Source organism: Poecile atricapillus, chromosome 14 (genome assembly GCF_030490865.1).
Source record: "Poecile atricapillus isolate bPoeAtr1 chromosome 14, bPoeAtr1.hap1, whole genome shotgun sequence".
Taxonomy (NCBI): Eukaryota; Metazoa; Chordata; class Aves; order Passeriformes; family Paridae; genus Poecile; species Poecile atricapillus.
This window is the reverse complement of record NC_081262.1, coordinates 2623762-2639135: the sequence shown is the minus strand read 5'-3', so window position 1 is coordinate 2639135 and position 15374 is coordinate 2623762. Positions and strand designations below refer to the sequence as shown.

Sequence of the window (15374 nt, the reverse complement as noted above, 5' to 3'; positions counted from 1 at the left end):
AATGTCCCCACAGGGCTGTTGTCCCCTCTAAAGCCCGTTAAGCCATCAGGCTGAGCCACCTCTTGTCACTGCAGGTGCCACAGGAATTTGGGAACCATAAGGAATACTTGGATCTGTATCACCCTCACTGGTCTGGAGTTCCAGTGGTTCACAGCTCCTTGATTTTGTGAGCAGTTAGGGACTGGATTTCAATTTTCCTGACATCAATCCCTGGATTAATGAATCTGGGTGTCCCCACTGATGTCTTCACTCCTGGCCAGGTCAGGCAATAGAAAACTGATGGCCACGAAGAGCTCCAGGCTGAGACAAACCTGGGACATGGGAATAGCAGAGGATTCCATGCTGTGGATCTGTGTTGTCATTGCTGAGGAGGGATGGAAGTGTTGGGGGTTTGCCTCGCCCTGGTTCATTTAATTACTTAATTAGTTACACGGGCACAAAGCCAGGATCCAGCTCCGGAGCCCTGGTAGCTCTTCAGGGGACAGGAGGCAGCACAGGCAGCCCTGGGGATCAGCTCCAGGGCCAGCTCCAGCTGCAGCTCAGGTCCAGGCCCTGGCCCAGGTCTGGCTCTATCCCCCTCCCCATTACCATCCTCATTCCCATTCCTATTCCCATCCATAACCCATCCCCATTCCCATTCCAGCTCCATCCCCCTCCCCATCCTCATCTCTATCTCCATTCCAATACCATCCCACCTTCATCCATATCCCTCAATCCCATCCTCAATCCCATCCCACCCCATTCCCATTCCCATCCCCATTCCCATCCCCATCCCCATCCCCATCCCCATTCCCATTCCCATCCCCATCCCCATCCCCATTCCCATTCCCATCCCCATTCCCATTCCCATCCCCATTCCCATCCCCATCCCCATTCCCATCCCCATTCCCATTCCCATCCCCATCCCCATTCCCATTCCCATCCCCATCCCCATTCCCATCCCCATTCCCATTCCCATCCCCATCCCCATTCCCATCCCCATTCCCATTCCCATCCCCATCCCCATTCCCATTCCCATCCCCATTCCCATCCCCATTCCCATCCCCATCCCCATTCCCATCCCCATCCCCATTCCCATCCCCATCCCCATTCCCATTCCCATTCCCATCCCCATCCCCATCCCCATTCCCATCCCCATCCCCATCCCCATTCCCATCCCCATCCCCATTCCCATCCCCATTCCCATCTCCATCCCCATTCCAAGCCCCGCCCACAAAGGGCGTGTCCCTGCATAGCCCCGCCCACAAAGATTCAGCCCAATCAGCTCCCATTTCCTGTCGCGCGGGAAATCGCCCTGTGCGCATGCGCAGTGGGGCGGGGGCGGGGCCAGGCGCAGCTCCGGGCGTGCCCTTCGCTCAAAGCCGCGCGAGCCGCCGCGCCCTTCTCCAAGATGGCGGCGGGCAGCGCGCCGCGCCGAGCTGCGCATGCGCAGAAGGCGCTGCCCCGGCTCTGATTGGCTGCGGCCGCCGGTGAGCGCTTCCGGTGGGAGGGCGGGGCGGGGCGGGCCCGGGATGCGCCTGGCGTAGCCCCGGCACCGCCACCGGCCCCGCACCAGCGCGGGCCGCACCGCCCGCCGCTCCCGCCCGTCCTCCCGCGGCCCTGCCCGGCGCCCCGGGGCTCCCCGTCCCGCCGGCCGGGGGAGGCCCGGGGGCTGGGTGCCGGCAGCTCTCCGGTGCTCGTGGCTGCGCGGCCGGCGGGGGCTCGCCGGTGCATGGGCGGGGAGGCCCCGCCGGGCCACCGCCGGCCATGAGATGAGCAGAGCGAGGCGCCCTGCCTAGAGCCTTCTCGGGGCCGCCGCGGCCATGGTGAGCTGGGGGAGCGGGGCCCCGGGCGGGGACGGGAGGGGAGGGAAGGGAAGGGAAGGGGAGGGAAGGGAAGGGAAGGGAAGGGGGAATTGTCCCTCGGGGCCCGGGAGACCGGAGCCGGGGGGCCGCGGGGCTGAGGGGCGGCTGCACCCCGCGAGCCACCACAGTCACGGGGTGGAAAAAGCCGGGAGGACAAATTCCTCCTGGGAGTGTTGGTGCCCGGGGGTGTTGGGAATCCCAGGTTTTATTACAGCGAGGGTGCTGAGGGGGTGCCTGCAAAAGCTGCGGCTGCCCCTGGATCCCTGGAAATGTCCAAGACCAGGTTGGACCGGGATGGAGCAGCCTGGGACGGTGGAAGGTGTCCCTGGACGTGGCAGGGGGAGGAACGGGATGAGCTTCAAGGTCCCTTCCAACCCAAACCATTTCGTGATTAAGATTCTCCGACAGCAGCTGTGGGTTTGCCCTCACGGCCTCCAGTCCAGCCTTGGATAAGCTGTAGGAATGACCCGGATTCTGTTCTGTGCTGGAGACACAGGGAGCGATCCAGCCCGCTGTCATTTGCACGATCCTCTCTTCCCCTGGATGAGAAGCCCGAGGATGGATCTCTGATCCTCTGGGTGCTGGCAGGGCTGGGAGCTGGGAATTGCCTCCAGGGGAGCGGGGTGCTGCTCACTGTCACCATCCCACAACTGCTGTTCCTGTTTTCCCCTTGTTCTACCCACAGGGAGAGCTTCTATCCCAATATTTATCGGGATGACAAAGGGAAGCCCCAAACGTGCCCTTTGCAGGTGGGCAGGGAATGGGGAGGTGCTTTCAGCAGCCCTGGATCTGCTCCTGAGACTGCCCTGGCTCACCCAGAGACTCCCACTGAGCACAGGCTGGAGTGTCTGGCCTGGTTCTCACCCCTTTCCAGCTTAACCTGCCTTAGGTGATGCAGGATCAGACTTTGCACCCCTTTTCTTCTGGAATTTGGGATCCTGGTTGTGAATTTCTTTCCCCCAAAGCTGAGATAATCACATCTGCTCACTGTGTGATGTGCTCCTGGTGCTTGATTGTTGTTTTATTGAAACTTTGATCTCTGTAGCCCCTTTGTTGAGCTTCATGAACCTCTTGGAGAGGCTTTGCTGTTCCATCTGGGATGTGCTGGGGTGGGACATGGTCTCCTCAGTAAATACTGGTAGTATTTTATGGTAGTTGGCTGAGGGTGCTCAGGGTGGGCTCCTGACGTGTCTGCCACGTGTCCCAGCTCTTTGTGGCTTTAGCTTCAGGCAAAGGGTGACATTTTTGAGGTGGATTCTTCTTAGTGAGCACCCCAGGTTCAAAAAGGTGAATAAATGGTTTGCAGGATTTGGTAGGGCAGGGTGTGCACTTCACATTGCAGGTGGCAAAAGGACTCAGTAGTTCTCCCCTCTCTTCTCTGTGGACACACACATTTATCCTCCTGAATTACACCTTGTTTTCATCTTTTTTTTTTTTTTTCCCTTGAGCATCCACTATTTGGCTCAGCCACAAGTCCTGCCTGTGGAAGTTGAGAAGCAGTCCCTGGGCTGTGCTGCAGGATTTACTGTTGTAACTCATCATGTGATTCCTGTGCAAGATTTTCCTTCTGTTCCCATTTCCTTGGAGCCTCCAGATGGGCATGTTCTGCTGCTAGTGCACTCTCCTTCCCGGAAACAGTTGGGAAAGTGTGAAGATGAGCTGCTGGAAGGCACACTGGGAACAAATAAAACATAACTAAACTCTGCTCCAGGCTGCTGGGAGCAGATTTTCCTTAGTGGGGTTGGTCTGGAAGGGAATGAGCAGGGATGAATTAGAGCCTGATTAACTGGGCAGGAATTTTGGGAGGAAATTGGGAAGGCAGGAGGGAATGCAGGGATGCACAGTGAGCTCAGGCACTACAAATGTTGTAGAACAAGTGCCTGTTTGCCTGGCTTAGTTTACAAGTTTACAAAACATGGTTTAGTTGCCACTCATGGCTCAGAAATCTTAATGCCGCTGAAAATTTGGGTTCAGAGAAAGCTTTAGTCATTCTTTGCTTTCAGAGGTATTTGCAGAGAGCTCTGTGTGGTGGTTCTTGGGGCTGCTCCTGCCTGCTGTGTGTGTAAATAGTGCTTGTGCAGTGTCCAGTTTGGGCTTTCCTGAGGGGAAGGTGGTGAGGGTGCCCTGGTGTCTCTGTAGGGAAAACAGGATATTGTAAAATCCAGGTGGGTTTCTGTAGAGTTCATCTCTAAGCACATAGAGCAGATCCAACTTCAAGCTTTCCCTCGACAGACCACAGATTACCACATTGTTTCCTCCTCACCTTTTAGGATCCTTTTAGAGGATTTTTTGAACAGCTTCAAAGTAAATATTGTTCATGGAGCTATCCTTGAAGGGATTTATTTTCTGTTCAAATAAGCCATGTTTTTGTCTCATCACTCTTTCCTTCACCTTGGTTCCTTCCACTGAAGATGAACCATCTTTGAAGCCCTGGGAGCTCCTGAGCAAACCATTCACTTGGGAATTGCATTTGCAACTCCCGTGTGGGGCTGGAATTTCAATGATTGCCTCCTAGGAAATACATTCTTCAGTTATGTGGCATTTGTATCCTGCCAGCAACAAAAACAACTTAGGAACAGGGACTTCCAGGAAACGCTGCTGTGTGAAGTTAGGGATGCAGAGATGCTGGAGAACTGCAGCCAGGCTTCTCCCAGAACAAATCACACTTCCCTCAGGTTGGGCCTTCCAGGCGAGCAGCCACACGGGAAGCAGACAATGGAAGTGGCAGCCCAGATCCAGGGAATCTCGTGTCCCTGTTCTGTGTGAGGCACTCAGAGCTGCTGAAATGGGAGCAGGCAGTGGGCGTCTGCAGCTTGGATGTTTCTGACTTTCCCACAGCAGCATCCTGGCTTTTATTCCATGGCCTCTCTCACCACCTTCCCGTCTTTTAGCAGTAAGTGCCGTTGTTTTCTTGTGCCTGGTGATGGTTGAAGCTTTCATTCAGGAAGGAGTGAAGTGTGTGTGGATTGCAGCAGGTCCTGCTGGGGAACCCTGGGTTATCCTGATGCTCGTGGTTGCCAAGGAGCTCCTGCTCAATTACCAGAAGAGCTCCTGTTTATTCTGTGTCAGCCTCACACAGAGCTGGTGGCCCTGAGGCTGGCTCAGGCTGTGGCTGGCAGCCAGAGCTGCTCTGGGGAGCACTCCTGCTGTGTGCAGGTGACCTAGCACATTGTGACAGGGGGGAACAGGGGCTTCTTGTTCCTGCAGGGCCCCTTGGCCTGTCCCATCAGCCTGGGGACACTCGGGCCCATGTGGGCTGTGCTGCTGTCCCTGGCCCAGGGGAGCTCAGGGCTGCTGTCCCTGGCCCAGGGGAGCTCAGGGCTGCTGTCCCTGGCCCAGGGGAGCTCAGGGCTGCTGTCCCTGGCCCAGGGGAGCTCAGGGCTGCTGTCCCTGGCCCAGGGGAACTCAGGGCTGCTGTCCCTGGCCCAGGGGAGCTCAGGGCTGCTGTCCCTGGCCTGGGGGAGCTCAGGGCTGCTGTGCTTTGAGGAGATGGGGAGGATGCTGTTGCTGCACAGGCAGGAAGTGCTGGCATGTGGTCAGGTGGGCTCAGCTCCACAGCAGGGTTTTGGGAAGAAGAGGGAGCTGAGGGTGTTGTTCCCCAGCAGTGCCAGCTGAGGTACAGCATCAAAACTACACCCCTAAACCTGTGGTTCTGTCTGCTCTCAGTGCATCCCCTTCATGTGCAGTTAAAATAAAAGCAAACCCTTTGTAGAACCCTTCTGGCTCAATCAGCTGCTGAGCAGAGAAACCAGAGAGTAGGAACTCGGAAGTTCCAGCCTCAGCATCTGGCTTCCTTTTTTGGCCAGGAAGTCATGTTGTGACTTTGAGTGCCCCCCAGTTATCCCCCCTCTATTAAATCATCAAACTGGAGATGATTAATGCTGGAGAACTTTCCCATCTCTGCAGCAAGGCCTGGGTAGCTCTAGAGATGAACCAGGGATGGGAACTGGAGCAGGAGAGCTGATCTCTGCTTGGATGCTTCCTCCAGGAGCAGAGCTTTTTCTCAGGAGGAAACAGCTCATTTAGCAGAATGGTTGCTCATAATCCCTTTCAGGACCTATAATAATTCCAATACATCCATATTTCAAAGACCAGGGTAGCTAAATGTAGGCTGCAGGAGGACTAAAAGCTATCAAGGCAAAATTGTTGAGCCTCCAGGTTTACTAAAGGAGCTTGAAAAGCTCATTTCCACTGCCTGTTGCTGATGGATGGGTGGTGGTGGTTGTAATTATTTCAGCAGAAAAAGCATTAAAATCTGGCAGGTACCACAAAGCTCCTGCCATGGGGTTCACTGCTCTGCAGAGATCCATGCATGGATACCTGAGAACTCCAAGAACTTTGGGTTCAGTTGGGTGAATTAATTGCACATCATTAGGGGGTGTCATTTAGGAAGTCAGTAGCTGCTGTTCATGTTGGATTTATATATTAGTATATGCAAAGTAGAAGAAAATGTAGCTTTGAGGTGTATAGGCTGATACCTGCCTGGTAAAATGTGCCCTAAAATCCTCCCAAATCATTATCCTCTATCAGACAGTAGATATTTCCTCTTGGGAACTATATTTGTATTTGGGTCATTGCTGCCTTGGCTTTCTCTGCATCCCAGGTGTCAACATGACAACCTTCTTCTTTGAGAGGAAGAAAAGAAGTTCTTTGTTGCTTTCTTTTATGAAAATAAAATGTTTAGACTCCCATTTATATCAAATAATTTTTGGAATCCCATTTCCAGCATTTATGAAGTGTGCAGCATGTGCCTGTTCTCCCTTGTAGGCCTCGTTGTTCCAACCAAAATGTAAATATTAATATTTCAGTAGAAGAAAAGCAATTGGCTTTTTCCCTACTGATTCTGGTGGTCAAGGACTTGCCTACTCATCCAGACACCCCCTGGGGTTTATTTGTGGGTTCTCTGTCCTCTGGAATTTTGGGATGATGCAGCATCTCCTGGGCTAAGAAGAACCTACAGCTTATGGTGAAGCAACTCTTTTCCAATCTTACCTTCCCTCCACACACATTTGATTCCTTTCTTTATCCATGTTTCTCTTTTCTTTTTGCACTCAGGATACTTTCACTCCACCAGAACTATTCCAGGCTCTTCTAGCAACACTACAAATTCCTTATTTTTTCCCCCTGATCTTCCCTGACCCTTCTCCTAAGTGGATCATGCCCAGAATTCCATTTATTTTCCCACTTCCAACCCTTTGCATTCAGGCACTAAATTATCTTTTATTTGTTCCAGCATCTCTAAGCTTGTGGCTGGATCTCTGTGTGTATTTTTAGCATTTTGACTTAATATTTTATTAGGGCTTTAATTGCAGCGTGGAGTTCTTCCCAAGAGGGATTGTCCTGGTTCCTTTTTGTCGTCCCTTTGGAGAAAGGAGTGTGTTCATCTGTTTTGTGTACTGGCTTGTCAGGATGCCAAAGCCAGCATTGGATGCAGCTTTCCAGAGGGGAATGGGTTTTGTTTTTTCCCTTTGGAGAGATGTTTTGCCTGAAGAATCTGTGTTGTGCTCAGCTGGTTCCCTGCTGCTTCATTGAGTAAGAACAGAGCAGGTTTCTTCTGCATTGCAATTCCACCTTTTCTTTGGGATGAAGAGCAGTTTCTTCCGTGGAAGTTTGGCTCAGTGGTGGTTTCCCTGGTGTTTAAAATCAGGGTCTGGAGAGGATACAGCAAAACCAGCTACTTGACATGGCTGCAATTGCTGTTCCTCATCCCATTCCCTAATCCTTCGGTTATGGGGGATAAAACTGTATTTTCTACAGTTCCTTGGCTTTCTTCTTGCAAGTGTGAGAGAAACCACGAGGAGGATGAAGTGCATGACCTGCAGTCTCAGATGTGGAAGTGTGAGGTCAGTGCTCAGGAGGCAATTCCTGCTCCCACTCATGGAATCAGCCATTCCTCCGATCCCAGGAGCTGTTGGGTTTGGAACTGGGGAAAGCTGCAGGGGTAAAAAGGCAACTTTGGCTTTCAAAAGCTGCTTTTTCCGGTTTTTGTGCTGGTGCTTGGTGGAGCTGGTTGGGTCATGGTGACCCTTTGGTTTCCCAGGACAAATATCCCCACATTGGCCCAGCAGAGTCCCTGCTGTGGACAGAGAGCCTGGAACCTTCCCCAGGAGTTGGACACCCCAGGAGCTGCAGGGCTGAGCAGCAAAGTGCAGTTGTGAAATCCCCCAAAGTGCAGAAGCAGTGCAGATGTCAACATCTTGTTTGTCTTTAATTGGACTGCATGTTCTCCCTGCATGAGCTGTCCTTTAAAAACATTTTAATTAACAAAAATCTTAGTTATTCCAGTGGTGTTTCCCATGGTAGTTTTGTTATACACTCTTAAATGCCCAGCACAAGTTTTAATGCTGTTGCCAGGAATAAAATTTAGAGTATCACAATCTTATTTTTCTTTTCATTGAGAAGGGGTGAGGGTCTGAAAATTCCGTATTTTCCTGTAGTATAATCACACCCCCTTGGAAATCAGGTCTGGCTGCTGTAATGTATTGGATAAGGTATAATTCTGTCCCCATTGCACTTTGTGTAGCCAGGTGTTGGGACAGTTTTCCCATGGTAATGGGCTTAATCCTGCCAGGCAGAAGTGGATATTGGAGAAAAATCAGCAGGATTTGCTTGCTGGAGCTGCATCTGAGTAGAGGTACCCCTTTAAGAAATATGCTGAATAATTGTTTTATTCTTTACATTCACTTTCTTTTTTTGCCTGCCCTGGTGCTTCCCATTTCCAGCTCTGCATATGTGCATAATTCCAGAGACTCCTTCACTTGGGGCTACAAACAACAGTGATTCAGAGCCTTTCCCTGGGTATTATTGGGACTTGTCTGGAGGCTGAGATAAATAAAGGTTTATTTGCGGCTCTGCTGACAGTGAAGGATTTGAGAAGTGCTTTTAAAAATCTCTTCATGCATCTTGGACTCCTTAGAGCTGCTACACAACCACGCCAGTTCTTCACTCCTGTCACTTGGACATCTTCTTCTCTTGTCTTCTCTCTGGTCAAAGGAGCTGCTGCGTTTGTACAAGTGAGGAGGAACAAGGGTTTGGCATTTTTAAGTGTCAGATTTTCACCTGTAAGAGCTTGAAGAGTGTTCTCTGTAGGAAGAGTCATTATAACCACAGGAAGGACGTGGAGCTGCTGGAGAGAGTCCAGAGGAGGCCATGGAGATGCCCCAAGGGCTGGAGCCCCTCTGGAGCCAGGCTGGGAGAGCTGGGGGTGCTCACCTGGAGAGGAGAAGGCTCCAGGGACACCTCAGAGCCCCTTCCAGGGCCTAAAGGGGCTCCAGGAGAGCTGCAGAGGGACTTGGGACAAGGGATGGAGGGACAGGACACAGGGAATGGCTTCCAGTGCCAGAGGGCAGGGCTGGATGGGATATTGGGAAGGAATTGTTCCCTGGGAGGGTGGGCAGGCCCTGGCACAGGGTGCCCAGAGAAGCTGTGGCTGCCCCTGGATCCCTGGCAGTGTCCAAGGCCAGGCTGGATGGGGCTTGGAGCAGCCTGGGATAGTGGAAAGTGTCCCTGCCCGTGGCACTGGCTGGGCTTTAAGGTCCTTCCAACCCAAGCCATTCCGTGGTTCTGTGATGAGTGTGGGGTTTTTAAGCAGATTTCAGCTAAGCAGGCTGTACTGGGGACAGTGGGAGTTCATTTGACACTGCTGCTCATCTCTTGATTTCTGGCTCATTGGAGTAAGATGATGAGGGTGTTTTTCTTAACACCTTTTACAAATACTTTTTGTAAGGATTTTTTTATTCCCTTCACAAATACATTCCTCACCAACATACTCGTTTCCAGAGGGTTCCTTGGGATCTTTTTTCCACCTGCCTGTTTAGAAGTTGGGTTATTTCACCTAAACCTGTGGAGAAAGTGTTGTCTCCAAGTAAGTGGAGCTGTGTTTGGGGCAGCCCTGCGGTCCTGCAGGATTTCACACAGAGAAAAGGGAAGAGATTGTTCCTTGTGCCCGTGGTCCTGGGGTCCTGCCTTGCTGGGAAGGATGGGATCTCCCTGCAAGGGGTCCCAGGCTTTGGAGTGTGGGGCACCCTGGGGAACCCAGCAGAGGGAGAGAGTGAAGTGAAAGGAATGATGCAGCTTCAGAGGTGTGAGTTTCTAGACGTCACTCGGGGAATTTAAGTCAGTTCTGACCTGAGCCAACCAGAGTCACCTTGCAGTGTTTTAACTTCTGGAAGCAACCCCAGCAGCAACCTTTGGCAGATGCTCAGCTGTGTCCATCTGAAGAGCAGATTTTGTTTGGCTGCTTTTGCTGATAACCCACAAAATGAGAAATTATTGTCATTGATGACTTAAAAAGTGGTGGCCAGCAGCTGAGAACTGACTGAGCCAAGTGTCTGCTGAGGAAAGTCTGATGGCTGGGGCAGGACTGTCAGGTTTAAGTTGCAAGTCCAGAAAGTGACTCCAGAGCCACCTCTGCCTGCTGTGCTTTGGTGATGTGCAGGGTATTGGTCTTGAGTAATCTGCTTTGTGTGCTTCTGCACTTCTCAGCTGTGTATTGCTATTTTAGCAACTGCTTGTTTGGGAAAATACTGAGTTGCTGAGTCCTTTCCAGCAGCTAAACCACAAGAAATCAATTAGGAAGTCAACAGCACGTGACCAGCTGCCTTTCCTGGGCGTCAGGGACCCAGAAATTGCTCTTGGGCTCATCTTCAGCAATCGTGGCTTGAAACAGCACCTAAACCACCCTTTGCTCATTCCAGCCTGCTGGGACTTATTCCTTTGCTGGGTTTCTAAGAGAATTCCCAGGTGCTGAAGCCCTTGGGAGCTGCTGGGTGGAGGACACGCTGCCTGCTGGGCTTGGTTATGTGGGTTAAGAGTTACTGGGTTAGAAAAAATCAGACTCAGACACTTGAGCCTGTTAATCAAAGTTCAACCTTCAAACATGATGCCTGGTTAACTGAATCTGCTTGTCCAAGAGGGTTTAAGAAATCAGATCCCTTGGGTATTGAAAAAGGTGCTGATTACTCGTGCAGCAGGCAGTGTTCCAGGTAAGATGATCTCTGGTGCAGAAATCAGGCTGGCACTGCTGGCTCTCCATGGCCTGTTCCACACAGCACTGCTCAGCCTGGGGTCGTGCTGAGTCCTTAGCTGATATTTAAATTAAACACTCTGATTCCTGAAGTGCAGCCAGGTTCCTGAAGGGGGGAGTTGTCCAGGCAGGAGGGCTTTGAGCAGCTCTGGAGCTGGCCCTGAGCTTTGGGACCTCAGGGACACGGAGAGGAGCGTGCTGCCTTTGCTCCTCTGCCAGTAGCCTTGAGGTACAACAGCACTCTGTGACTTTTATCCCACAATTGAAGCAAAAAAATCTACTATAATGAGTTTGCAATATCTCCATGTTGTTAGTGACGTGCTGAAGTGGTGGACTCTGAAATGAGTGAGGCAGGAGAGGGGTCAGCTCTGCAGCCATGGCCCCAGGAACTGAGCTGTGCTGGCAGCACAGAGCGGGGCCCAGTCTGCTTTCGGTTCTTGAAACCACAAAAACATCTCTGAAGTGCAACAAGGAAACTGAGAATGAAGGCTGAGCCCTGTCCTGATAGCATCAGCAGAGCACTCACTGCTGGGGAGCACGTATGCTGTGGGCTCCTCACATCACACCTCTGCTAAGAGACCCTGGGGATGAGGATGAACCCCCAGATTCTACAATTATTGATGGAAAGTATTAAATATAATTAGTATCACTGCTTTTGAGCTCCCAGCTCTGCCTCCCTGTAGCGTGTGTTTATCTTTTCTGGAGGATGTGTTGGGTGTTCTACAACTTTTTAAAAAACACTTCATAATTCTGCATTACTTGCTAAAAATAATAGTGCACTTCTTCCATGAATTTTACTGCCCTGAGTGGCCCAGGGCTGGCCCAGGGGTTCTCCAGGTTTTTGTGGATGGGCTTGAAATGACCCACAAGCTTGCTGAGAGTGTGATTTCTAATTTACCTGTTCATTACCATGATGTGTTAGGGCTGGGACAGGGAGGGGCTTTGAAAGACACCCTGGTAATCCTTCAATGAGTAAATTACTACCTCAGTACATGGAGATGTTAGTATTGTTAATACTCATAATACATATGTGCATCATTAAGTTAAGCTTGACTATAAATAATAAAGAAGAAAACTCAGCAGCTGGAGTGTAGTTGTTTGTATTTTTAGGTGTGTGACTGTGCTGTTAATTAACTGCACAGCACTGGAAGCAGAAGGCTCTGAGGTGGAAGAGGATGGGACACTGCAATTAGCAATGACAGGGTGATGATGAGTTATTTTATACAGGTGCTGTGGATGAAATTTCTTGTTTCTTGTCTGGTTTTTTTAACCCTTTGCACTGGCTTGTTGGTGGCATTATAGCAGTTTCAGCTGGGAATTTTTCCATCAGCCAGGATTCTCGTGTGCTCCCCTGAAGTCCCTCCTCTCCTGGAAGATCTGCCCACAAGCTGGTAGATGGAGCTGATAGTGATTTTAACAGAAAAATGTGATAAAATCTGAATCCTGATAACCGGGAGGAGGCTGAGCTGTGCTGGGCTGCGTGTCTTGCACTGGAAACAGCAGGAGAGGGTGGGTGGGATTGGGATGGAGATGGAGAGGCAGGCTCCAGAAGGTGAGGAAGCTGCAGAGGGATCAGTGGGGGCTCGGTGGGCTGGAGGTGTTGAACACAGCGACCGCAGGCAGCGATGAACGCGGTGGGCGTCACAATCCAAACCAGGATGGCTTGGGGTGGGAACAACTCCCCGACAGAGCTCCTGTCTTTAAATAAAGAGAAGCAGAAGCAGGGTTTGATCTCCTGTGAGGGCTCCTGGGTGCAGCAGAGCCAGGGCTTTTCCTCCCTGCCACCAGAGGAGATGTTGGGAGCTCGTGTGGTGTAAAATCCATCCTTCCTCATCAGGAAGGTGCTCCAGCACTGCCTGAAGGATGAAGTCACCTCTAACATTGCTGCTGCAATTAACATATTACTAAAAAAAGCTCTGGAGAGGGAATGCCTTAAATTTGTCTTGGAGTGCCATCCATTTGCAAACACATTAGGGAAAAACTGTACAGACCTAACCCTTCTCTTGGTGCCGTATTTAGAGCATCGTTTGTGTGATGGATGCTCTAATGGCAAACATTGCAAGGTTAACAGCTTGTGATTTTATGGCAGAGCAGTAGAGAAAAGCTTTCCCCTCAACGAAAAAAATCCCTTCAGAGAGCATAAAATGAAATTAAAAAAAAAGAAAAAAGAGGAAGTGAACTCTAAATGAAAGCACTTGTGGAGAAAAATGGCTTTAGAAAGCACTTCCACGTCTTGCAGAATGAGCAGGTGCTTTTCTATGGTTGTGTTTGGTGATATGCAAACTAAAATTAGCATTGTATCTGCTCTTCAAGTGCATGTGCAGTGTCTAAACTGCAGCCCAAGGATCGCTGCTCTGTTGTTCACTGGAGCTGGATGAGTAACTCCTTCTACCCCAGTGCTTTAGTCAGAGTCTACATCTGAGCTTGTGATGGAATCAGCAGCAGGGTACAAAGATTTTGCATCTCCAGAGCCTCACTGAGGTGCAGCTGCAATATTGAACAGCCTGAAATGCAGGAGGTTGTCACTTTTTTTTTGTTTGTTTTCCCCTTAATCAGCAGAAATCAGTTAATGACTCATACAGCTTAAAATGTAACTGGAGCATAGCCCTGAAATCAGCTTGTGGGGTGGGTCCTTCTTGTGGTGCTTTGGTGGATGGAGAATGTTGTTGGATGTGCTGGTTCTTGGTAGCAAATCTTGTATTTTCTGTCAGGAAAAGGAGCTGTTGGAGCTCATTTTCCTGTTTGGAGGAGGGCACAGAGGGTTGGAGTCCAGAGGTAACTGGAATAATGAGTAAGCAGCTCCACCCATCTGATAGTGATGTGAAACGCCTTTAGCAAACTGATGAGGGGAAAAGGGATGGGAAAGACACAGCAGCTCTCTCCCACCCTGACCCACAGGAGTCCTGATCAGACCAGATGGGGCACTCCAGGAGCAGCAGAGCCTGCCCAGTCTGTGTGGTGTGGAGCCAGCACTTAGAGGCACCAATTGTGGGGACATCACCTGTGCCACAGCTCCCAGAGATGCTGTTTTGACCCAAATTCCAGCTCAGAGTATGGATGTGCTGCTGGAACACGGGAACCTGCAGCTGTGGCTGTGTTAGATTTAGCCCTGCTCGCTTTCACCTCTCAGTGCCTTGTTCCCCTAAGGGAGCTGTGACAAGGACATCACCTTTGGCCACAGGATCTGCTGAATTTGGCAGCCAGGACCCCTCCCCGTGGGTCAGAACTCAGCCACGGTGTTGAAGTAGGAGTGGATGGTGACGTGGCACATCTTATCTCCCCTGCTTTTTGTGAGCTGCAGAGTTTTCATGGGGAAAAGCTCATGTTGCCTGCTCTGCAAGCAGGACTTGGAGAGCTGAATATATTTTCCTCTAACACTTGGCAAAAGAGAGAAATGGTATTTTCTGATGTTTGATCCAGCCCTGAGAGGCACTAGGGGTGAGAAAGGTCAGATTTGATTTCTGAAAGAGAGTGGGAAGTATTTCTGTTTCAGTAGTTGCATATTTAGTAATGCCTCATGGAGGTGAGGCAGACTTCCAGCCCTGACAAAGAAAATTGGAGTAAATTCTGTTACTGATGGTCCAGCCTTCCCTTGAAAACCTTAGGATATGAAATCTGTGCACAACCCAGAATTTCAGACCAGAACCTGAACTCAGCACTGCTGGTTCTTCCTGTTCTTCTCCTCAATGCAGAGTAAACAGAGAGCCCTAAAAGAAAGCAAACTGCTTGTTAACATGGGAATAACACTAGGAAATATTCCAGGTACAGCCCCAGGTGCTCCAAACAGCTGGACTTTAATTGGAGTGTCACTAATCAACTTCCCAGGTGTCTGGGTCCAGGTACAGCCACCTTCCCCTGCAGCTCTGCACAGCACAAGACCTCCTTATCTCAGTGACCTCCTTATCAGAGCCTTTCTGGACAGCTGGGGGATGACCACATACCCCCAGGATCTGGGGAGCTTGAGGAATTCCCAAAGGCAGCAGCAAATGCTTGCTAAGTCCAGCCTGGAGTTAGAAGGGGATCCTGAGCTGGGTTTTGGTTACCTCAGACAATTTTTCCTTCTCCACCTTCCTTTGGCCAAACCTCCTGAAGAGCCACAAGAAACCAAACAAGAGGAGAGAATGATCTCAGAATTCCTGCTGTGTCCTTGTGCCCCAAGGTGGCCTTGGGTGCTCTCCAGCCTGGGCCTTTTTGCATGAAATCCTCGGGTTGTGCTCTCTGGTTTCTTTTCTTCCTGCTTTTGACATGTTGAACATGGTGATCATGGTGTTCTGCTTTGGATGATTAACTTTGGAAGATTAACTGTGTGCCTAAGGAATAGCATCTTCCAAATCACAGTGCTGCAGTCGGTGGAGAACAAGGCAGATGCTCAAGATTTATAAAAACTCCATAATTTATTTCCAAAAGGAGGACGTAAATCTTGAATCTTGGAAGAGATGTACTTATATAAACTGTTCTTGCTGAAGAAGGATTGAATTAAGTATCCAAATACATCTGAGCCCTTC

At 50.5% G+C, this 15374-nt stretch overlaps 1 protein-coding gene across 2 annotated transcripts in view; it reads left to right on the top strand.

The window, feature by feature from the left end:
- The first annotated feature begins 1495 nt into the window (after positions 1–1495).
- The window catches only part of XPO6 (exportin 6), a 54777-nt gene continuing 40898 nt past the window's right edge, over positions 1496–15374 (top strand). For both annotated transcript variants that reach the window (XM_058849624.1, XM_058849623.1), the window contains exon 1: positions 1496–1805. In XM_058849624.1, the coding sequence (XP_058705607.1) occupies positions 1803–1805 (3 nt within the window). In that variant the 5' untranslated portion in view covers positions 1496–1802. The remainder of the gene's footprint in view (positions 1806–15374) is intronic.